General features: G+C 43.9%; 1 protein-coding gene and 1 long non-coding RNA gene across 4 annotated transcripts in view; one reads left to right on the top strand and one right to left on the bottom strand.

The window, feature by feature from the left end:
- SEPHS1 (selenophosphate synthetase 1) overlaps positions 1-13,429 on the bottom strand; it is a 23,953-nt gene extending 10,524 nt beyond the window's left edge. The window contains exons 1-6 of one of the 3 annotated variants that reach the window (XM_032106573.1): positions 13,324-13,429; positions 9,951-10,212; positions 6,688-6,791; positions 2,093-2,200; positions 1,106-1,260; positions 228-318 (exon numbers count right to left, since the gene is read on the bottom strand). In XM_032106573.1, coding sequence (XP_031962464.1) covers positions 228-318; positions 1,106-1,260; positions 2,093-2,200; positions 6,688-6,791; positions 9,951-10,143 — 651 coding nt within the window. In that variant the 5' untranslated portion in view covers positions 10,144-10,212; positions 13,324-13,429. Of the gene's footprint in view, positions 1-227; positions 319-1,105; positions 1,261-2,092; positions 2,201-6,687; positions 6,792-9,950; positions 10,213-10,874; positions 11,427-12,530; positions 12,849-13,323 lie in introns of those variants that run through there. The other 2 variants (XM_032106572.1, XM_032106574.1) reach the window with 2 other exon arrangements.
- Positions 12,775-24,363, top strand: LOC116442909. The gene is made up of 2 exons (XR_004239690.1): positions 12,775-12,862; positions 22,252-24,363. It is a non-coding gene; the product is annotated as an uncharacterized LOC116442909 (long non-coding RNA).

Below are 24,363 nucleotides of genomic sequence, written 5' to 3'. Positions count from 1 at the left end.
AATTAGGTGCAACTAAGATGGACTCACTAAGCACAAAACTGTAAACTGCCTCGATTCCAAAGGAGTTTTGCACACAAGCAGGGAAGGGCAGAACATATCAAGGAGGAAGGAGGAGAGGTGACAGATCACTCCCATCTGAGCTGAACTTTGTCATGTTGAGGGAATGAGGAAGGTCATCTTTAACTAACGTGTCTCTTCCCTATTTCTTTTTTTTGCAGTGTACTCACAATATCTAGCCACTGGTGGACAGCCACAGCCACTTGTGTTCCCAAGGGTTTAGTTAATACAAGCACATCTCCTGGCACTGCATTGTCTGGCCTGGAAACAAAGAATTCATATATTAATTATATAGCAAGATTCAAACACGTTATTAGGAATAAGTGCTGATAATTAGATTTTCACAGACCCATGCATCTTATTGCACAGTTAAAAAACTGACTAATTGCAGAATTACCCTTTGGGATTCATTGCCATGCAATATTATTGATGAATATACTGCAAACTTGTTTTAAAAGTGCTAATCCTTCTTTCTTGGAAAAAAAACAATGCTTGCAGTCACACACACACCAAATAACATATCTTCTTTCAATTTTTTGAGATGATAAGGGAAAAAATTGACCTTTTTTATCCAGGGCATAAGATATCCAGCATTAAGATCATGCTCAAATTCATTTGTACAGAGTAACATGCCACAGTGGGACATTCAATATCAGCTACTGTCAAATGGACAGAATGCTCTAAAGACAGCAGTTCTGTAGTTCTCTACAGCCATTAACAGGGTAATTGGGACATGGTTTAGAAAGGCATGTATAAGTGTGGCAGAAATTTATGTTCAAAACAGTCCCCACTACCTTTAAAGATTAGAAGCTTAATTCTCCTGTCAAAAGGAGAGTGGGATCAAAAAGTACTGGGGCGTGGGGAGAAGTAAAAGGACATCCTATTTAAAAAAAGCAAATATGTACAAAGTGCTAAGGACAAACGCAAGCAGGAGTAGGTACTGCTTTATTCATCAGGAGACACACCACAAGATCACAACACAGTGCTTAACAGATTTCTACTGTATCCCTCAGACCAGTGCCTTTGATTGTTCAGTGATTTAACTTACATTATAAATTCATTAGGCTGACAGACTGTCGTGGCCACTCCTCCTAAAACAATCCAGGGATTTAACACTGTTTGGCCACCAGTAACAGATGTTCCTGCCTCTTCTGCTGCATCTTTGAAACCCTGGATAATTAGAGGCATCACTTTGTCTCTTTCCTAGAGATCAAAACAGAAGTCAGAGTTCCATACACAGCAGTGCTAGTCATTGCAAGAGTGGTCCAGGGCTTTAACCACTCCAACCAAATGCCCTCATGGCAAATAGTTCATGACAGAAAAGCAACCCTTAGGAAGAGTCTGGCCTCCTGAAAACTGCATGTTAACCCATAAAGTTAAGGTTTTACAGCTCTGTGTAGAAGAGGTGCAAAGACACTCTTACACCGAAGCAACATTCTTCAAAAGGTCATATAAGAGTAATCAGAGTTCTGGAAACTCAGAACAACTATCCTGCTGCTGTAACCAGGTACGGCCACAGCAGTGCAGTGCTAAAAGGCAACATTTAATCAAGATGCGTTTGGGTTCCATCAACCATCAAAGTTTCAGCTTACATCCTTCTAAGAATAACATCCCTTTTTTGCTACTGCAAAACAACCATACATGCTGGCCACTTCCACAAAAAAAAAAAAAAAAAGAAAAGAAAGAATAAAAAGAAATATAAAAATAATAAAAAGAAAGCAAAACCAACCCATAATTATCTATCCAGATTGATACATGAATTGGCAATCAAATGCTGGCCTTTGACAGAAGGAGGGACCCCTTTTGGTGAGGATGAAGGCAGCAGATTACAATGCCACAGAAAACTGAACTGTTAGCACATGACCTCAGAATGTTCATGAGGCTAAATCCATACTATGAACTGAGCCATTCAATAAGACCATCTCTTCCTTAAATGGCTTCAAACTTTGAGAAGAAAATACACTAAAGGTAAATACATTCTGAGCACATTTCACTGCTTAAGTCTTCCTTCAAGATAAAGTGCCAAAAATCTTACCCTATCTGTCATTTTATTGCTGATTCCAAGAAGCATCAACATGTTGTCGCATTCTGTGACCCCCATGGCATAAAGGTCACTTAGGACATTGGCACATGCTATCCGTCCCTGAAAAACAAAGAGAGGGAGGCAAGAAAAAAAATCTGCAGGACTGTTGGTGAATGTTTAAACAAAGCTTCCAGTATGTGTTTGCACTCTGACACAGCTTCCTACTCCACAGCATTAAGAAACCCAGCCAGAGACGTGGCATGATCCATTCTGTGCTATGTGCCCATGCAGAAGTGCAGGTATCCTTCCTTTTACAGCTATGGAGAGAATTCATCCCAGCTCTCTTGGTCAACACACTCTCCCCACTGACTCCATAGGAATCCCAGAGTTAAGACTGAATGCCCAGTCTGAGAGGCTGAAGTTAAGATCAACAGTCTTTTCTTTGATAACAAGCTCTGTTTACTTAATGTGGTATGTTGTTATTAACTTTATTCCAGCACAAAACTGTACATCCTGATGGAGATGGCCATAGCATAGAATTCACAACTGCTAGGAAGCTAATCCAAAAAGAACATATTGCTGTAACTCTTCTGCATCGGAATATGCAGGAGACAGGTCCTTGATGAGAAAGATGTTTGTTCCCTGCACTACTCTGGAGGCCATGTCTGCACTCCTCAGTTTTTAGGAGAACTCCTCTTCCCAGAGGATATGGCTGTGCTGCACTGGGGTGCTTCCTTTGCTGCCTGGGGATGACAGCATGTGCAGGGAATGAAGGAGCTCAGGGCTCCCAGGAACTGGATTTGCCACCACTGAGGGAAGCTGTGTGCCCCCACCGCTCACATAGTGAGAGGGATGTATCTATCTGTCACTTTTCAGGTGACAAGATCAGGCTGAATTTTGCTACAGTACCAACAATTTTACTGACTGTTGTGTAAGTATCTCCACTAACAAAACTTATACAAGAGACAAAACTGTTTGTCTGCTGCTGTCTGTCTAAGAAGTCAGGAAGCTGACAGGACTGAGAAGCAATCACTTGCATCACATGAGGTTAGTTACACTAATTTTACTAAATTAATGGATCTGAGTCAGGGTTTCTGAGGTATGGATCCAGCACAAATGAGACATCAAGTTTCCTGATCAAGATGCAGAACTTCCTCATACAGGGTGTGCCCTAAGGGACAGCAAGGTATTTTAAAATATAGGACAAATTCTGTTGTGTTACTCTGGAAGACTCCGTGCATTCTATGAAAGTTGTTTTAGGTTTACAGTTGCAGAATGGTAACCAACACCTGGCTTTATGATTTTAAATCTGTGCTTTTCATTATGTTCAAAGGGAACACCACCATGCTAAAAATAACAACTTGCTTATTTGATACAATTTGCAAAAAGGTAGTATTTTCAGGCAGTTACTTCACCTGCTGATGACATGAAACAACATCTCCAAGTCACAAATAAATATAACAACAGTTTTTCATAAATTCAAGAGTTTTCAGTGGCATCAGGGGAATCCCTGATATTTGGAACTGAAATATGTTTTAATCATATAAATCTTAAACTATTAAGAAAAAAGTGAGTTGTATACTGCACTGTTTGATGGATATTGGCTGTTAAATTTCTATATGCCTGCCATTTCCCTTCTGTGGAAGGGAACTATCAAGCCATTCTCTGTTATCTTCAGTATTTACCAAGCAAACTGCTGGTTTGTGCCCTGTTAGGAATAACAGATAAGTTTTTAAAACCATACTGACAACACATCTGATAGTCAGAGGTCAGTCTAATAATGCTTTTGCCAGCTGCCAAAACCACTATGGAAACAAATTCAGGGAAGTGCAATTCCCAAGTCTGAAGGAGCAGAGAGAACAACACAGGGCTTGTGAACATCAACAAACACAACAGGGCTCACAAACAGGAGTCAGCCTGGCCAGGTGCTGCAGGCCACCTGCCTGCTTGTGTAGTGCCCCTGAAACACAAAGATCTGTGTGCAATACTAAGAACTATTTGTAAGGGCAAAGGATGAAGAATCAGACACCCATCTCCAATCCTGAGTGAAGGTCCTTAAAACAGCAACAAACATGTTCCTGGATGGAAGGGGAAAGATGCACTCTCTCAAACCAGCCAGCTCCTGCTCCTGTACTCAAACAGGTGTCTCCACAGTGCCACAACAGAGGCCAGTACCAGCCCTATTCCCAGTGGATTGATACCTATTAAAAAACCTTTTTGCGATTGCTTGTAACTTTTCTAATAAACCACTTAAGCTGAATAAATCCTGTGCTTGGTATGGATTTTACAGGTGTACATCCTAGGGATAATTTTGCACACAGACTAAGTGTTTTCAAGGACAAAGCCAAAGTGAAGGAGAAAGGGGAAAAGCAAGAAGAATGATTTTGCATATAACTGCAGAACTTAGTTTTAAAATAGGCAGTGCTAGAGTGAGAGAAAGCTGTTTTCTGAAGCAGAAATCAGAAGTTCAGCTGAGTCCACAGGCAGTTTTGCCTTCCTCAGCTGTTTCCTAATCCCTTCTGTCACAGCACCCAGCTTGGAGTTCATTTGCACTTTTGGCTTTCCCTCTTTGCTTCCTCTCCTCCAATTAGGAAGAGAGATCAGATGAGGAGCTGCAGGTAAACCCTGTGCAGAGAGAAAGGAAGAGGCTCTAAATCGGGAAACAGCCACTCAAAACCAGAGTAGAAGTGCCTGGGTAAGGAAACTGAGAGGAAGGGCAAGAAGGAGAGTGTGCACTGCACATGAGTGATACTGGTAACAGGGTAGTAACAATAGGCATGGTCAGGGGACACCTGGACTTAAACCAGGGAAAGAAGCAGCTGGAGAAGCAGGGTAGCAGTAGCCTGTCTTGAGCAGAGGAGGCCAGAGCACACCCCTTTATACAGCCTGGACACCAACTCAAAATTCCCAAGTCTCACAATTCCTCTGCTTGTAACAACCATCCATAAACCCCATGGCAAACTGTATTTGACTGTCCTCTAACCAATGGTGGTCCACACAAGTAAAAGGTAATCTATACTGTCCCTTGGGGTACTCTGGCCCTCGAGAGAGAGGTCTGAGCAGAGGGTCCAGGAGCAGTAATCCTGCTGGATCATCATTGGTGGTATCAGCAAGAAGGCTCGTGACAAAATCCCCATTTTCAGTTAGCTCTTAGGAAGAAATACACATATATAAACACATCAGGAAGTGGCCAGCCACCAGATTAAAATAAATGCCCTCAAGAATGAAAAGTGAAGGACTTGAAAGTTAGACAGCACCAAGGTTACAGCTGCTGGTGCATGCATCACAGCACAGACTGTAACTATGATGCAACCACTGAAGCTGGACTAAGGCCAAATTTACATTCCACTCCTACCACATTTGACCTAAATGTCACCTGGTCACAGGCCCATCTATTTACTCCTGTGGCGTCTCCAAACAAAGCAACCCTCCCACTTCACCACAGTCTTTAAAACTCAAGTTAGTCCCTCAAGTTTTTATTATAAGGTGAGAAAAGAGTTTCTCAGATGCTGAACTTGAAGACAGATCTCCAAAACTTTTTTTTCCTCTGGTCCCTGACAAGTTCCCACAAGATATTAAAGCAACCCACTTAAAACAGGAGAGCTCAACAACTCCATACTCGAGGCCAGCCTGAGATTTTTGGCTGCTCAGTTTGCAGAAAGAGAGCTCTCCTGGAAGAGAAATCACAGGAGCTAGGCTTACATATGTGCACAACACCTGGTCAAACATGTTGATAAAAAAAAAGAAAAAAGATGGTCCCAATCTCAAACTGTGTCTAAAACCTACCAGACAGGTCTCACAGGGCAAACAGACAGCAGCACATAAAACATTCAGACACACCAACAGCAGTAAAAGCAATGGAGTCACATCCAAATCACAGAAAACATGAATTCTAGCACCTTTCATTTAACATTTCCTTATAGCTTTATTAAGTCTTTTTTAAAAGCTCATTTGTTTCCCATGACCTGTTCAAGTCAATAGTGATCACTCCCACACAGGCAGGAATCTCTGCTGAAACAGACTAAATGAGACAGAACACAGAAGGAACCAAGGCCAAAGTGCACACATCTTCCAACCAGTCATTTCAACGTGTCCATGTTCAAGGGGAGGTAGCACCACAGGAAAGCTGGTGTTCACAAGGTACTCTGAAATTGCCAGGCACTATTGCCAGTTACTGACATTTAGGTATTTCCAGTTCTAACATGTTACCTGGTTATTTCAGTACCTCTAAAAAGGCCAATTACAGTGCGGTTCTGCTTGTAAGTGGAATTTACTCTCTGCTACTTTACAGGCTGCTCTTTTTTCCCTTTTGGGCTCTTTAAACCAAATCCCACAGAACAAGAAATGAAGGGAAATTTGAATTAAAGGTGGCAGTTCTCCCAGCTTTCACCTACATAGAAAGCAGCACTGCGGCATTCCTGGCCAACATGGGAGATTCCAGGATGAAATGATGCCTTTCCCTCCACATGTCTATTAAGGAAAGACTCTGAATGCAATTAATCACACAATTAGCACTGCATATCTAGAAGAAACGGTCAGAACAGCCATCAGATTGGCAAGAAGCTCAAATCAGCAACAGAGCCAAGAACTAAGTTTAGCCAACTTACCATCATATAAGGGTCATCCACAATAGGATAAATATAATCTGTCGTCTGGACTAATGACAAACCTCCATGTCTTAATGGAATAACGCAAGTGTCCATCCCAATTCCTGCAAAGACAGAAATCCATGAGTGAGGCGAGTAACTGTGCCCTTAATTATCTGTTGCTCTTAACAAGACAGCTTATAAAACATGCCTGTGAAATACAACTCGTAAGATTGCGTAAACAGACACGGCAAATTCTTTCATCAGAGAAAGCACACAGCACAAGTAAGAGAAAAAAGCAAAGAAAGAAAACTCCTGGTTGGAACTGAACATAAGTGCAAATGGCTGAAGGCAAGAACTAAACTACAATGTTCTTTATTATTTTGCAGCAGCATAACAGCACATCAAGAACATCTGTGCTTTTATGTAAGTACATTTAAAGTTAAGAGGAACTAAGTACATTGATATTGTCAAAAGCAAATAGGTTTTCCTGTCACTCCGATCTCAACAAAAACACAGTGACAGTTGTGAAAGGATACAGCATCTCATAAAGGACATTCCCTCACTTCAGAAGGAACAAGAACTCCACAAGTCACAGGCCAGGCCCTTGGTGAAAGATGGTTCACCCACCCGGAGCTTTTGCAACTGCGTTAACCTTGCCTTGCAAAGCTGGAAGGTTGCAGACCACCTGACAGACACAGAACTCCTTGGAGAAAACCACAACTGAGCACAACCTTTTCCCTGACAGTGGATATTTCAAACAGAACAAGCGATATGAGAACCTCCCAGTATTTGCTATGATGGAAGAGCCCACACCAAAGGGGCAGGTGACAAATCACAACATGCTGGCTCAGCCACACTTCTCTCTATGGATAACCTTGTGCCTTGCAGCAATGGCAGGAAGCTTACCTCCTTCCTGGGCTGGCAGCAAGCTGCCTGGAATTACTCTGCATGCTCCACAGGGCAAGAGTCTTCAAAACAGCCCATTTTTAGGGAGCGGATGTCACATAGGAACCTGTCCCCATGTATTAATGAAACACACTACCCTAGCAAGAGCTACAAGCCAGTGTTTAGCAGTGTTCTGTACAAGGATGGAGCAAGCTGCTGTCATCTGAGGGACAGAGGTCTGCCAGGCAATTGGTATATAGGTGGAGAGGCTCTTGCTTCTCCTGCCTGGAGAGGCAGGAGATCTTGCCTTGGAAGAGAACAGACACTGACAAGCTCCCAAGCTGTAATTTAGGGCTGTTCAATCTCCACAGAAGCTCCCAAGCCACTATGCCTGATGTCCAGTGTCTCCAGAGAAGGGCACATAAGCAGTCATGGATGTGGCCCAGGTCCAGGAGCTGTTTTGCCCTCAGTTCACCTACTCATGCCATAATGTTGCAAGACCAACTTCACTTGGGCATTTTTCCACAATTTCATCAAAAGCGCTGCTTGACAGACAGGCCAAGGGGCTATGATGATGGTCCTTCTGAGGCTGCGTTAATGTTCCACCAAAACAGGTCTGAATAACAAGTGAATTTGTTTGGAGCCGTGACTGATTTCAGGTCCATAACAGCTCTGAGGATAAACATAAGATTTGCAGTTTCTTACTTACAGCCATATTTAAGTTTGCTCTGGGTAACATCCATTGCAGAACTAAAAAGGGAAGAGCTTGAGCCTGCTGCCGGCAGCCTCCCTCTGACTGCATTTCAAAAGCATGATGCCTAGGCACAGGTGGCAAAGTTACCTGTCTATACCTTTTAAGCACGAGATATCAAAGGCAAATCACACCAAACTTATCCAAAGACACATTTGCGGAAGCGATACTCATCACAAAAGCATATTTTAGAAGAGACCTGAACTCTTCACCTTCTATTACTAGCAGATTTTCTGTTACATAGTATCACACCTACAAACTGATGGCATAAGTCTACTTTTAGACCTTTTTATATAGCTGTAAAAGAAAAATCTACTAGCAGTACCATTATTGTTTACAGCCTGTAAATTTGTAAGAGAAAGAAAAATTTAAACCAAATTATTGCTGATTTTAGAAAATTGCCAAATTGAAATGCTGCTGTGAACAGCTTATTTAATTTAGAAAAATACATATAAATAGCAATTTGGGGATGAAAAAAGATGGAAGTGTCCTCCATCAGGGAATATTAAATTATAGTGTCACCCCAGCTTCATACACAATTGCTGCTCAGATATTTCATACAAAGATCCCCATTGTTTAAGCAAGAACATGGGTGCCTTACTAATCTCTCATTATATTCAATCTCTACCAGAATAATGGGTTGCAACCTGTTAGGTTGCTAATAGACAATTAGCAATGTTTATATAATTTTAAATGAGATTATTGGACACTAAATTGATAATGAAATAACTTCAGAATAAATGCTCCATTGATACTCCTAAATTGAGAGGAAAAAAAACCATTCTGCACTGCAAAGAGATTGAATATGCAGGGCTGAGTAAATAGACAAACAGAATTAAAAGTGTCATTAAGTACATTATCTACATTAATTTATCTATATCAATATTAGGTACAGTAGCTGGTATCAAAATACCTACATTTGCCCTGTTCCCCATGTAGGTGGCTTGTGCAGGTTGTTTTCCCTTATTGCTTGCATCATTGTGCAAATACCAAAGAGAAAGTGAAGCTGGCAAGAACACAGAGGTCTTGGAAAGGCAGCCTTTCCCAGGCAGCTTCTACAGGTGAGCAAAAGAGTTAGAGTGGGGAACAATGAAAGGACTCAAAGGAATAATGACAATTGTGAAACAATTCACTCCCAGTCAGCTGAAGCAAGGAACTTCTCTTGCTCATTTTCTGTGACCCAGGAACAGAGGGAAGGGGAGGGAGAGGGGAAATTCACCTGGGAGTCATCTAATAGCGTAAAATTCATTCATCCATTGCATCAAATTCCAAATGCAATGCATGAACATAGAAGTCTAGAAATTAACTGAGAAATCAACTGACAGGACTTCTGTTTGCACAGCATCTACTGGGGAAAGGGAGGAGCAAACTAACACCTAAGGATGTGCCCATCACAATGGCCGTTCCTGAGTGTTTTGCCTTTGTAGTTGAGTGCACTGCAGGATGTTAAATAATTAAAATAATATTCTTGTATCCCAGATGCCAACAAATGACAGCATGAGATTCATTCTTCAGCTTTCTGGATGCTGTGCATGCATTATACAACATACAATTTTCAAACTGGTTAAACAAACCACAAATGTGATTGTGCCACTAAGCAAACCAAGCAGAAAGACCACCAATGTCCAGAGCAGCAACTACTTACCCAACCTGGGCATAACTGCCCCCAAGAATTGTTCATCTTCCTGAAAATGGTTTTCTTGTAGAGATTCGAGCAGTTTCTGTAAGACATCCTGTGGCACTTTGCAGCCTGTGCCTTTCAGTTCAGTGAATCGGGTCAGACGGAAGCTCTTGTCCAGTTCGTAACTTTCCGGGTTAAACGACTCCCGAACAGACATGGCTCTCTCCCACAGACTGCCGGCCTCTCCTACCCCAGAGCAACGGGATCAGTTTCTCTGCTGATCAGTCTTATTAAAAAATAAAAAAAAAAATTAAAATAAAAAAATTTGGAACATTAGAAATTCCTAGGACCTGCAAGGCAACATGTTTTCCACATGGAGCAAGTTGAAAGAGAAAGCACTCAATGCTGTTGTTCACCTGTTAAGACAGGTGTGCACATCTCACACAATTCATTTCCCTACAACTACAAAGGGATGACTCCTCATCCTACCTTCTGACATTTAAAACTATAACTATGCCAGATGAATCACAGAATAAACTTCTTTTCCAAATATGCTGCATCAGGTTTTCATTAAAAAAAGAATCTAACACACTTACCGACCTCATTTAACACAGAGGTAATGAAAGAAGTAATAGTTCCCAGAGCACAGAGGCCAATTTCCAAAAGGCAACCTGGGCCCTGATCCTGCAGCATGCTCAGCAGAGACATCTGTTTGTACTCAGCTCAGTGTGGGGTCATAATTTTAGCCATTAACATATTAATCTCAAAAATAAGATGCTTTTCAAATAATGGCTCTGCTTCAGTCCTGAAGTAAGAAGCTGAAGCTCCATAATACACCTGTTCTCCCTAGGGGAAAACACAGTCCTGATGCTCTGTTAGTAGAGGTAGCAGAAGAACAAAGAGGCTGTATTTAAGCAGTCTGGTTCACCTACAAGCATGTCACCTTACCTTTTAGCATGTTCGAAGACATAAGAATGCTGAAAAGTTTCTTGCCTCTTCAGCCCTTTTTTAGTCAACTAATGATACAGAGAATCAGAGAATTGCCCATTAAAATGGTAGTGTAAAAAGACACTGATGCAATTCATTTAATAAAATTCTTAACAATGCTTGTCTAATTTTAGAATCTTTTTCCACTCTGACTCACATCCACCACACTCCAAAACTAATAAGAGGCCTAACCGAGACACTGACTTCTAAACAGGAATGGCTGTGATGAAATACAATTCATCTTTCTCAGAGAAGTTTTCAGGAATTACTAAAAGCAACCTGTCTAGTGGTAGTTTCTTAGAAAGCAAGGATACTGTGTAACAGCAACAAGAACCGAGTTCAGTAGGATCACTGACAAAACCTGATACCGATGGCCACGTCCTAAAGAGGTTAAGCAGAAACGAAGACGGCAATGACTGGTATTTGCCAAGTTCAACTTTGCTAAATGAAGGAAAGAAGTTAATCTACAGACTGTGCTGTATCTCCCCTACACAGCACTTATTAACAAGTACATCTGTTCCATAAACCTTTAAGTCAATTTATTGACTATAATTTGTAGGAACCGAAGTTTTAAGTTCCCTAAGAACTTTTGATGTGGAGCCCAACTCCCCTTCACTGTGCTTTCCCTCCTTCTCTGGGAGGTGTGGCACTTATTTAAAACAAATCTTCCAAAGCCTAGGCTCGGGCAGTAATCCAAACTCCAGTTACAAGAACGTGTCTTGGATGAGCAATGAATTCAGTTCCTAACTGCTGTCTTCCAATGCAAGGCACTAAGCACTTGCAATCAAAAAAAAAAAAAAAAAAAAAAAGTATCTGGAAAACAACCTGTCAACAGAAATAGGAGACAAAAGCTTTTCAAGGAGAGGGGGAATTTTTTTCTTCATTCTTTTTTAACACTTCATTCTAATTAATTCCAGAGAATTATAAAAAGCAGCTTTCCCCACAAGGGAAACATCTTCCTTCATCTAACCAGTAATTGCAACAAGCTTAGCACCCCCTGCCTACTTACACAGGGATGGATGCAGAGGCCACAGCCTACCAGGAACTTTTTGCAGCCTTAAGGACTGTAAGGACACAGTTCCCCCGTTTGAAAACAAATAGTGACACAAACAAGATTTCATTTAATGGAAAACATCCGCAGTGCAAGAACACAGTCAGTTTTCTAATGAAGATCTGATTAAAGCTTTATGCAACTGTGTATTTCACAGACTGCCACGGGAGCAACATTCCCCGCAAGACCAAGTTTTGGTGACCTTGGTGGGCACAGCACCGAGTGCGGCAGAGTTCACGAAGAGTCTGAACAACTCTCAGGCACAAGGTGTGATTCTTGGGGCTGCCCTGTGCAGAGCCAGTGGCTGGACTGATGGACCTTGTGAGTCCCTTCCATCTCCGAACATTCTGTGATTCTGGCAGTCCATGCGGCATGCGATGTGAGCGATAAGCATCCCCCCCCAGCAGCAGCAAACACCTCCTAACCCAGACGTTTCTTACTTTAAAAGAGCGGCGTAATAAATATTAAAAGCTAAGGTTTAACCCTTGCCTTCCTAAACAGCAGAGAGGGGAGAGCACAGGAGCAAAAAGAGGGGGAGGGAGGAAAAACTGGAGCCAGGTACATACCCCAAACAAACCCCAGCGCACCCACCGCCAGCCCGACCGCCCGAGACACACAAGGCGAGGCGCTGCAACCACCATCGATCCGGGGAATGCGGCGGGGAGCGCTGCGGGCAGACATGGCTCCGGGACACCTTAAATTTCCAGCCGCTGCCTTTAGAGGCAAACCCGGGGCCTTCGCTGCCGCTCTTTGTGCGGCCGGAGAGGCGGCGGGGGAAGAGGACGAGAAGGAAGAGGCTGCGCGCGGAGCGGCGGTGGCAGCGGCCCCTTCCCGAGGAGCGGCGGGGACGGAGCCCGCGAGTGCCCGACCCCGGTGTCCCCCGTGTCCCCACGTGCAGGTACGGTGTCACCGGGGCGGGGTTCACCCCTCGCTGGCGCGGGCGGCCGGTGGGATGTTGGGAGCAGCCCCCCCCCCCCTCCCCGCCGACACTCCGTAATGGGGAGGGAGGGAAGCGGGTGGGGGGGAGGAATGGGGGGGGAAGGAGGGAAAAGGGAAAAAAAATGTCGGCGGGCGAAAAATTTAACCCGTCCGCTGCCGGCGTCCAAATTTTTTTAAAGCGGCCGCCTCGCGGTGAGGCGCTGCCCCCCCATCCCCGCTCCTTCCTCCGCCCTTCCCCCGGGGCCGGGCCGAGGGAGGGCGGCGGGGCCCGGGCCAGGCGGGCACCCCGCGTCCCGGCCGCGCCGCGCCGCCCCCCGCGCCCAGCCCGGCGGGAACGGCGGAGGCGAATTCCCCTTTAAATCTCCCCGCCTTGCACCCCCCCCCTCCTCCTCCTCCTCCCTCCTCAGGTCTCCCTCTCACCGGCTCTCGCCGCCTCCTCGCCCTCCGCCTCCTCCCGCGAACGGGACTCCCAGCGCGGTCCCACAATGCACCGGGCGCGACGGGCTCCCTCAGCGCCGCCTGAATAGAAAATGCCGCCGCCGCCGCCGGGCACGGGGGGGTTAAACCCCCCCTTTTCCTCCCTTTCCCTGCTTTTCCCTCCCTTTCCCTCCCGCCTCCCCGCTCCGCGCTTCCCGCCCCCTCCCGCTCCCCCTCACACCGCATCCCACGCGCGTTCCCGCGCGGGCGCGCGCGCCGTTTGCAGCGCGACATGTCGCGACACCGCCCCCCCCGCCCCTCAGTTCAGCACGTGTGGACAGCCAGGGTGTGTGTGGCGGGGGTCTGGTTCCTTCACGCCATCACAGAATCATCAAGGTTGGAAGAGACCTTTAAGATCATCCAGTCCAACCCAGCACTGCCACTGTAACCCCTTAAATACTAAACTTGATCAACCAGCGCCAGATCCAGGCACCGCTTGAACTTTTAACTCCAGGGACGGGGACTCCACCACCTGCCCGGGCAACCTGTCCCAATGCCTGACCACTCTAACTGTGAAAAATATTTCATTAACATCTAATCTTGAAAAAAGTGAATTCAAGAGCTGATTTTTTTTAGCAATATATTATTGAACATTTATTAGTAGAACAAAGGCATATCACAGCGCTGGGGCGCTTGGCAATATTGCAAGATGCGCCCTCCATTCATTTAACTGTGGACTTAAGTACTCTCTTAAACTGTTACATATTCATTAAGCCCAGAAAGCAATTTACACTTCACTCAACTTTCCCCACTCTCCGGTCTCTGCTCCCTTCCGCCAGCACGCCGCCGCCTCGGTGCTCGGGATCGCTTCAGAACTGAAGGCAGGCACCTTCTCTCCGGTGCCTCCCCAGTCTCCAGCCTCATTTGTAGCTGAGAGTTTCCTTGGGAGGCGTGAGTTCTGATGAGATAACAATCTTCCTGGGATGCATGCGGTTTATCTTCTTTGTTCCTCTAAGATGTCTTGGTTCCTGGCTCCGTAGTTTCTCAACTCAAGAGACGTTTATTACCATGTGCTTATTAATACATTTCTTAACATATTACAACTATTTCGAAGTTACAATTTACCTTAATCTCGTTTCTACTTAACTACGTTTTACCTTAACACTATTTCTACATAGTACATTAGCACTTGTAAATGTTAAAATCCTATATGCGAAAGACAACATTTATCATTCACTCATTTATCACAATCCCCCCTCTTCTTTTTGTCAATTATGTTGGCTTGAGCTACGATCTTTAATTACACTTCACTGTTACGTTTGAAATTTCTACTGATTAACCTGGCTTCTTCAAGGGGCTCTCCAGTGCTGGTTTGTTTCTTCAGTATCATTATCCTTCGTGGTGTTCCAGAAGTAGCTTGTTCCGAGTCCATAGGCATGGTGATTACCTGCATACCTTGGACGACACTTGTGATTAGCCGGATGAAGCAGGGAATTAAACAAGGAAGGAATATCAGCCTAGTGGTCACACACAAGAAGAAAAAAATAGTTTTTTCCACCATGCGGCTCCTAAGAATTATCCCACCAGCTAGTTTCAAGTATTGTTTCCCATTTTTGAACTGGTACATGAGCAATCTTTCGTGTGTCAGTGGCAATATTGAGTATAGCTAGACCGTTATCAGTTATTTGCAGGCAGCAATCGGAGGAATTAAATTTCTCACCTACTCCGCCTTCCTCTGCTAGCAAATAGTCAAGGGCTAAACGGTTTTGATAAGTCATTGCACTGGTTTGGGATAACTGTTCAGTTATTTATTCTAAAGCTGAGGCAGTTTTGTTGCTAATGATTTCCACCACTGCTTGGAGTCTTATTACCTTATTTAGCATATAAATGGGGGTCCTATACCCCCATCATCCATCTTGAGCCCAGGTGGCTGGGCCATGATATTCTATTACTCATTTCAGGTGGCCACTCATCGTTTTTCCACCTTTGGGTGCCTCCTATATTACCACTCCATTCTCGGATACTTTCTGCTTAGCTTCGCTTTTGTCTTTGTAAATCTTCATAAACTGGAATGCCTAAATTTTTCCCTACTGCCTTTGGCAATAGAAAAAATCTTGGCTGAATGGTTCCAATTGTACAAACTCCTCTCCAATCTGCGGGAAGTTTAGTCTAAGCTTTTCTCCCACAAATCTAAAAGAGCCCATCGGGGGCATCCCTCGGCTTGTTAACACCGCTACTGCGGCACCAGTAATTATGTAACTGCCATGCCTGCAAAGGGACTAATAAGGTCATCATTGCTACTGTTACACCAGAATAAGGTAATGTTTTTCCGGGTGCTACATTTTTCATTTGGTTATTTATTCAGTTTCCAATAGCCATTAGGGGTTTTTGGTGACCACCAATGGTGGGTCACATTTGTGAATAGAGTTCTTTTACACAGCGTTGCTCTTACCCAGGTTTTATACATTGATTTACCTCCCCTCCTGATGCACCCCTTACTCCTGAATTTCGCATCCATCTTTCAGGACGGTGTTCTCTAGATATTTTGGTTTTGTTACAAAAAAGAATTTCGGAGATACTTAGGCTAATTCCCTTCCAGGGCCATAGCTCTGTTGTTACGGCACCTCCACATATCCAACAGTCACTGACATTTAGCTCTTGTGCTATTCGTTCCATTAAATCTATAAACAGACTTTCGCCTACTGGGGCGAGAGATGGTGTTTCTTTTAGCTGCTCTTTAACTTTCTTGTAGAGGGAGTCTGAAAGAGTTGGGGGTGACGGAGTCTGTTTCAGGGAGCTTCTGAGAGTCTGCACTCGCTGCTTTATTAGCTCCTTTTTAATTTTGTCTTGTGCACCTCCACTGTCTGAAATGCCCCACATTCCTGCATTGACAAAACAAACATACTGTCCCTTCGGACATGGTGGTCCAGGCTGGTGTCCCCCTGAGGATTTTAACTTGGCTACCCATAGGGAGTGTTCCCCATAATTACGAGTCTCTAGGGATGCTTTGCAATAGCATTCATTATTTACTGTTGCGTGCCAGGTTAGATAAGAAGCACGACTGCCCCATCGTATAAAGGAGTTACACTTGGTGCAGGGATTTTCTGGATTTGCGTTGCTTGGGGTTACCCATACAAGGATGCCTGCGATAATTACGATTGCCGCAGTTGTAATCAGAGGCCCGGTGTGGCATACACCCCTCGTCTCACGCCCTCCGAGGCTGCTGCTCGTGGCCGGGCTATACCTAAGGCAGGGGCAGAGGCCAACCCGGTCTTGCCCTCTTTACACTGCTTGTTCCACTTCCATGCAAACCGTACTGCACATAAGTGTAATTCTTGTTCTCACTTTTCTTCAGGAATTTCCCAAATTTCAGGTACGAGTAACTCCCACCTAATACTGTCCCCACCCAGCTCTGTGGAGTCCCGCGTGCCCCCACAGACGCACGGGTGGGTTCAGTGTTACAGTAGGTAGCAAAGAGCCCAGAAGGGCGTTTGTGTGCGTTCCGGCAGGAGCATTTATTGCTGCTACACTGTCCAAGGGTGCAGAGGCAAATACCAGCATGACCCCAAAACTCACAGTTTTATCTGGGGTAAAGGTGGGAGCAGGGAACGGGGAGCAATGGGGAGCTCTGGGGGAGTGAGGAGGGGTAGAGGCTGACAGCCAACCGGGGAATCCAAACTGGGATAGATTAATGTAACAGAACAAGCATCCCGGGAGAAGCCTTTTTCATCACCCTAACATAAAGTGGTTCTTGTGGTACTGGGGACTTGTCTTACTGAGAGCTCTTTGTCCCTTGTAGTGTGTGTTCACCGGCCACCACACCCACGCACACAAAATTTGTTCTACCTCAGCATTTCCCTGACTTTTTTGTTCTTTATTATTTCCGCAGTTCAGAAAGTGGGGATGTCTCTTTGTGGAAGAGCAATACCAATTATTTGGGCATTTAAAACATTTGCACAATACCCATGCTTGATGAAAAAGAAAGCCGCATAGTTTGGGTCTTTTGGTTGGCAATAATTTATTTTAGTCCTTTGAGAGTTTGCATTATTCTTATGCTGTATAATTAGAATAATTCTAAGTGTCTTACTGACCGTCAGGCCGATGTTCTTTTATCCAGGCTTGTATAATTTCTCACTCTTTTTTGCTTATTTCACACTCAGCAGAGAGTGTTAGTTTCTGCTCACAAATCAGGGTGACAACCTTTGCTAGGCATTGAAGGTCACAGAGTGCAGTCAGGTGGTTGTATCTACGGCACTGCGGACATTGAGGTTGCCGCTTACAGGAAATACAATACCAATTTTGCTTACAGTGTTCACACTTACATTCAACCCAGCCACAGTATGTATTGTTAGGATGAATTAAACAAGGTATTTGGAATGGCGCTGGTGGGGGCTGTAATAATGCTTTCAAGTCAGGATATAAAGTGATTTTTTATTTATACAAATCACAAGCTAATGCAAACACATTAGGACCCTCTGTCTGATACAGTCCTGATCCTCTGGTTTGAAGTGGAATTGTTCCTCCCCAAGGGGGATAACGCAGGGTTTTAGGACTTGCCTGGATGGTATCTGTAACCACTGATACAGGTCTGGTTTTATTTCTTTATCATTTACAACCCTTAAATTTTTCTGTGGATCATTCGTGTTTTCCTGGTTCATTACCCCCATGTCTGCACTTTAGAGTTAATTTTATATCACCTGGTGTAGATATTAGGGTCCACTCCTTAGGTTCTTCCACAGGTCCTTCGATTCTGTTGGTGTGGATCCACCCTTGTTCTTTGGTTCGGATTGCTGCCTCGATTGTCAGCAACAGCTGGAACGGACCTTCCCACTGTGGAGCCAGAGTATGCTCCTTCCAGGTTTTAACCATTACCCATTACCCAGGGTGAATATTATGGATTTTGAAGTCTAATGGTGCAGTTTAAGAAATCATTCCTTTCTCTCACAAATTTTCCAGGGTTTGGGCAATTTTGGTGATATATTTTTAACACTTGCCTCCCCTTCCTCATAAGTAGCGGTTTTATGTTGAGTGGTCAGAAAGGGCAGCCCAAACATCATTTCATAGGGGGACACTCCCAGGTCTGATCTGGGTTGTGTCCTGACTCTTAATAGGGCTAAAGGTAAACACTTTATCCAGGCCGTCTGTGTTTCAATCATTAATTTGGTTAAGGTGTTTTTAGAGTTTGATTCATTCGTTCTACCCGACCCGAATTTTGAGGGTGCCACGGGGGATGAAAGTCCCACTCCATTGCCAGGGCCCATGTGGTTTGTTGTAACACCTTTGATGTGAAATGTGTTCCTCTATCTGAGTCTATTTTGTTAACCATTCCATACCTGGGAATAATTTGTTCCAGGAGAGTTTTGCATACTACTTTGGCTGTAGCCTTAACAGCTGGGACAGCTTCTATTAAATGAGTTAAATGGTCTATTATTACTAATAAAAATTTCCATTTCTGTACTTGGGGAAGTTCAGTAAAGCCTACTTGGATGCTTTGAAATGGTCGCAGGGCTAACTCGTGCCCTCCTGGTGTGTTTTTTCTCATAGTATTTAAATTTGTCTTCTGATATGTTACACAATTTTTAGTCACTTGTTTGGCTAATCCAAAAATCTCAACGCATCTATAATTCCTCAAAAAATGATCACATAAGGCTTGAGTTCCCCAATGAGTTTTTGAATGCATGTCTTCTAATATTTTTCTGGCTAGGGGCTTATTAAGTAACTGCCTCCCATCAGGGAGTTTCCATTTCCCAGACTGGTCTTGCTCCTCCCCTAACTTATGAAGGTCTTTTTCCTCGGCTTCGCTAAATTTTGGGATTTCTGGTTCTTCTTTGCTTGGAGCTAGGATTAATATAACTTTTTCACCTCCATTTTCTGCTGCATCCCTAGCCTCTTGATCTGCTAAATTATTCCCTCTTATCTCTTGGGTCCTCCCCTTTTGGTGTCCTTTAATATGTACCACAGCTATTTCTTTAGGCAATCTTAACACTTCTAAGATTTCTAAAATAAGTCCTTCATGAATCAGCCCCTTACCTCTTGAATTTAATAACCCTCCTTCTTCCCAGATTTTCCCAAAAGTGTGTACTATTCCATATGTGTATTTTGAATCTGTAAAGATTGTCCCTACTTTTCCTTCTAATAACTTCAAGGCTCTGTTAAAGGCATACAGTTCACAAGACTGGGCTGGCCAGTGACTAGGCACTTTTCCCTTCTCTTTGTCTCATTGTTCTCCCATCTACCACTGCATACCCAGACATTTGCTGCCCTTGCTGGCACCGGGAAGACCCATCAATAAATAACTTTTCTCCATCTAGTAGTTCACATTCACACACGGGTAGGTCTTCCCATATTTTAGTTTGATAATCTATTAGTTCTAAGCAATCACGAGTAACATTCCCCTCTGGTTCCCCATACAAAAACTGGGCAGGATTCACATGGCTACTGGTGGAGATGGTTAAATTTGGCGTTTCCAGGAGCATAGTTTCATACTTTAGCATCCTCGAATCTGTGAGCCACATCTTGGCTTCTTGGTTTAATACTGATCATGGGACATGTGGGGTATGTACTGCCAGGGTTCCGCTAAACGTGAGCTTCCAAGCTTCTTCTACTAACAGTGCTACAGCCCATATAGCTTGTACACAGACTGGCCACCCTCTGGCCACGGGATCTAATAATATAGACAGAAATGCTACTGGCTTCTTGGACCCCATCCCCCCCATTCCTGTGTGAGTACTCCATAGGCTACCCCTTCATTTGAATCAGCAAACAACTGAAAGGGTCTGGCTACATCTGGTAAATTATCAGCTTCCCTTTTACTATTTCTAGCTTTTCATCGTCTTCCTGTGTCCAACAGATATTATCCTCGCTGATCAGCTTTTTATGCAAAAGTTATACCACTTTGCTATATTCATCAATCCACTGCCTACAGTACCCCAGTAATCCTAATAGCTTCCTAACTTCCTTTTTGGTTTGCGTGGAGGGAGGGATCATATACCCTGCACCCGTCCAGGATCTAACTTCTTACTTTCCTGGCTTAGCCAATGTCTTAAATATTTTACTTCTTGTTCTACAAACTGTAGCTTTTTCTTTGAAACCCATAGCCCTTTTTTCCCCAGAAAATTTAACAGATTAATAGTGGTGTTCCGAACTGTTTCCTCATTTGACCCTGATAATAATAAATCGTCTAGGTATTGTAAGTTAAGTACCTCTTCACTTCGTTCAAAAGATGTAAGAAGAGCCTCTAAAACTTGCCCAAACAGATTCGGAGATTCTGTAAATCCCTGGGGCAATCGAGTCCACAGTAATTGTTGCTTTCTTCTTGTATCAGGATCTTCCCATTCAAATGCAAAGAAGTCCTTGCTACTTTCTGCTAATGAGCAAGCCCAAAATGCATCTTTTAAATCTATCACACTGTACCATGTGTGACAGGGAGGGATATGGTTCAGGAGGGTCAACATTTATCATTCACTCATTTATCACAAATCTGAATCTCCCCTGTCTCAGTTTAATGCCATTTCCCCTAATCACAGAATTGATTAGAAATCGATTGGAAAAGACCTCTGAGATCATAGAATCCAACCTATAACCAAGCACCACCTTGTCAACCAGACCATGGCACTGAGTGCCACCTCCAGGCTTTCCTTAAACCATGCTCCAGAGATGGTGACGCCACCACCTCCCTGGGAACCTGTTCCAATGTCTATTCATCCTTTACGTGAAGAAATTCTTCCTCACCAAATTCTTCCTCACCGCTGCCCAAATGCTGCTGTTTCCCCTGAGAAACATGAGTCTGCCTGTGGAATTTCTTCCTCTGACATGTTCTCCTTCAATATGAAAACATTGGGATTGGGAACAATTCGGGTGGGAAATTTAACCAGAGCTGAAGAGACCCGGCACTCTCCAGAGCCAGGTCCTCCACCAGTGCTGAATTTTGCCCAGAAACTGGACAAAAAGTCACATTTGATCCATGTCACACTAAAATGTGTGAGGAAAGGAAACTGAGGGGGTCAAATGGACCTGACAATGGGCAAAATTTGGCAAATGTTAAATTTTTCTGAGTGCAGAGCCAAGGCGGTACCCTGGGGAGACAGAGGTGTCATCTCCTCAGGTGTCATCTCCAAGGGGTTTGGTCAGTGTGTGGCCGATGGAAGGCTGCGGGTACCACAGCAGGAACACTGCAATGTGGCTGAGTGCATAAACTGGTGGCTTTTTTTACCCAGAATTTGCTTTTGAGCATGCTTCAGGAAAAATGTTTTGCAGCAGGTGGTGATGGTTTCAGCATAACTCTAGGAAGCTGTGCTGTTTTTCGGTCCCAAGAGCCAGGATTCTCACAGACTATTTGCTCGAATCAACCCTTTTTCCATCACTGATTTGCACAGCATCCCATTGTTTTCTTATGCATTTAATATATAAATCACTGGAATCTAGCGTGTCTATAACAAGTCTGATTTCCAGTGTCTTTCCAGTTCATTTTTCTCCCTGAAAGTGCTTTTTGCACTTCTAAAGTCCCTTTTCCCAAATGATTAAAGCCAGAATTCAGATGAGTCTCTTGTTTTACATGCGAGACAAGTTTTCCCCAGAAAGGAGGGAATTTCTGTGTCAGGGATAGCACAGGGCCCAGTTTACATTTCCAAATAGATAAAACAGGCACTTTGCTTCATGTAATTTGCAGCTAAGTATCTAATTAAGTAATTGCCTGTTAATTCAAAGATTGCTTTTCGTGCAACTGGCTTTGAAAAAGTCCTGCCTAAAAACAAGCAGAAAGAGAAAAAATTAAAATGTTGCTTTTCTTGCCTGATTTTAATTACTCTTTTTATCTCCCAGCGAACGTAGTGCCCCAGGACTGTGGGGCAGAGGACCAGAGGTGCATGAGAGCTCCTGGCACTGAGCACATTTAGGAAGTCACTAATATTTGTATAATTAATTGATTTCCAGGCTCCTCCGTGTTTCTTTCCAAAAGCGTTTCAAGCTCGACACACAGAAGCTGTTTCTCCATGAGCAGCTGTGGGGCATTTGGCTGATGGTTTTGACAGTAGAGATGAATCGAGGACACGGCATCTGCAGTCCTGACCTGGAATTTGAACCTTTGGTGCCTCTCCCTCCTCCCAGGTGGAGAGGAGGTGGAAGATCTCACAATCTTCTGATTGCCATCAATCTGAGCTGATTTGCTGAGCATTGGCCTCGTGTCATGTCTAGGTGTTCCTTGAGAGACGATTTCAATCTGAAAAAAAACCCTGTAAGTATCTTGAGAGCTGGAAATCAGATGCTCTGATCTAACATTTCTTCAGCATTTAGCCATCACCTCTACAAGCAGCACCTCATTAAAAAAAAAAAAAATGAAGCATAAGGAAAAGCATGAGAATGTTGCTGATTTTGAGCCCTGACTTACATGTTTTTCCTTTCTGATATTTTTGGAGGGAAGAGGGAATTGCATCATATTTTTATCCTCTTTTTCTCCCCCCCAACATCTCTGAGGAGTAGACATTTCTTTAACAGAGGAAAAAAAAAAAAAGAGATTTCCAGGTGGTAACATGGCTGAAAGAAAACATGAATACATGGAAATTCATGCTCATTAGTACCAGTACATATGTGACTCTGTAGAGCTGAAGCTAACCAGGACCAGTGTATAGGGATGAGAACTGCACATAATTGAAATCCTGATTAATTAAAAGCAATGTCTTGGCACAGACAATGATGGAGCATCCTTGGGTGGATCTGCAGGTGTTCCAGTGGACATGTGCACCAGGGCCTGCTACCTGTGCTGGGGTGAGGCTTTGTGTGGGCAGGCAAGGGGCAGGAAAGTGGCTTTGCCAAGAAAACCAAGCCAAGAGGAGCAGTGAGCCACCTCTTCACTGCAGCTTCAGGTGTGTTGCTGCACCCAGCACACACGTGCCCCATGCTTCTCCAGGGGCTCCATGCTTGGAACAGCTGCTGGAGTATGTGTGGGATCAGGAAGGGAATCCAGTGCACACAGGGGAGTGTCCTTTTTGTGCAGGACAATAAACAAAACCCTGAAAGAGTAGTCGTGGGTCCAGCAGCCCTGGGGGGGGCCCACATTGCTGGAACCACCAGCTTCACGGAATATTTTCCTGGAGTTAAATAATGGTTTTCTAGAGATAAAAATTGACCACATTTCCTTTCCTCCCCCCATGCGAAAGGCTTTTTTTTCACCTGTGTGCAAAATACCCAGCAGAAACTCCATTATTAGAGTGATTGGGTCCAATGCCATGAGAAGGGACTGCTCCACACACCTTAGGAAGTGCAAAAAGCAGAAAGAAAAGAAGGTAGAGCCCTCGGTGCTGTGCCCGATTGCTCATCAAAGCCAGCTGCCTCCTGTGCTGAGCTGAGGATGTGACAGATGTCTGTAACCTTTACAGGTGCAGGGCCTGCATTTCATCAGTCTTTTTTCCATGGATGACCTGGAGTGTGGATTATTAGCAGCTCAGATTTCTTTGGCCGAGGTGCTGTGTTGTGTACACATCCGGGTTAAATCTAAACAATATTTCTGATCCATGTAGGCTTCTGACTTGGTTCTGCATCTTTGGTGTTTAAAAAATGATCAGTTTGAGCTCTCCCTGTTCTGTTTCTTAAATGTCAGAAGAAACTTTTTTTTTTTTTAATAAAACAATTCAGCCTTTCCCTGCAATGTTCATAACCAAGAAATTGTGGCATCACAAGAGCATGAGGAAATACTGGCTGATTAAAACCAGGGTAAGAAATGACAGCAAAAGTGTTTGTCTTTTTTTCCCCTCATTTTAGAATTCACAATGAAGTGGCTGGTAAAAGGGGACCAGTTGGTTCAGCCCCACTTGGGCTGAATATGAGGTTTAATGCACTGAAACTACTTCCACTGGCAAACTTTAGTGTCATAATTTAATTTCTCATGTAAAGCACATCTCACAGCATTACTTTTTCCCCACATCTCTCTGTTTTGACAAAGCAGAGCGTGTTTGGGCTATTGTTGGCTTTCTTTGCCTCTTTTTTTGTCTTTTTCTTGCCTCTCATTAATATACAAGTGTCATTAAATAATAATGATGCTGGTAGTGA

The sequence above is a fragment of the Corvus moneduloides genome, chromosome 4, assembly GCF_009650955.1.
Source record: "Corvus moneduloides isolate bCorMon1 chromosome 4, bCorMon1.pri, whole genome shotgun sequence".
Lineage (NCBI taxonomy): Eukaryota > Metazoa > Chordata > Aves > Passeriformes > Corvidae > Corvus > Corvus moneduloides.
The sequence above is the reverse complement of the archived record's forward strand: the minus strand, read 5'-3'. Positions and strand labels throughout refer to the sequence as shown.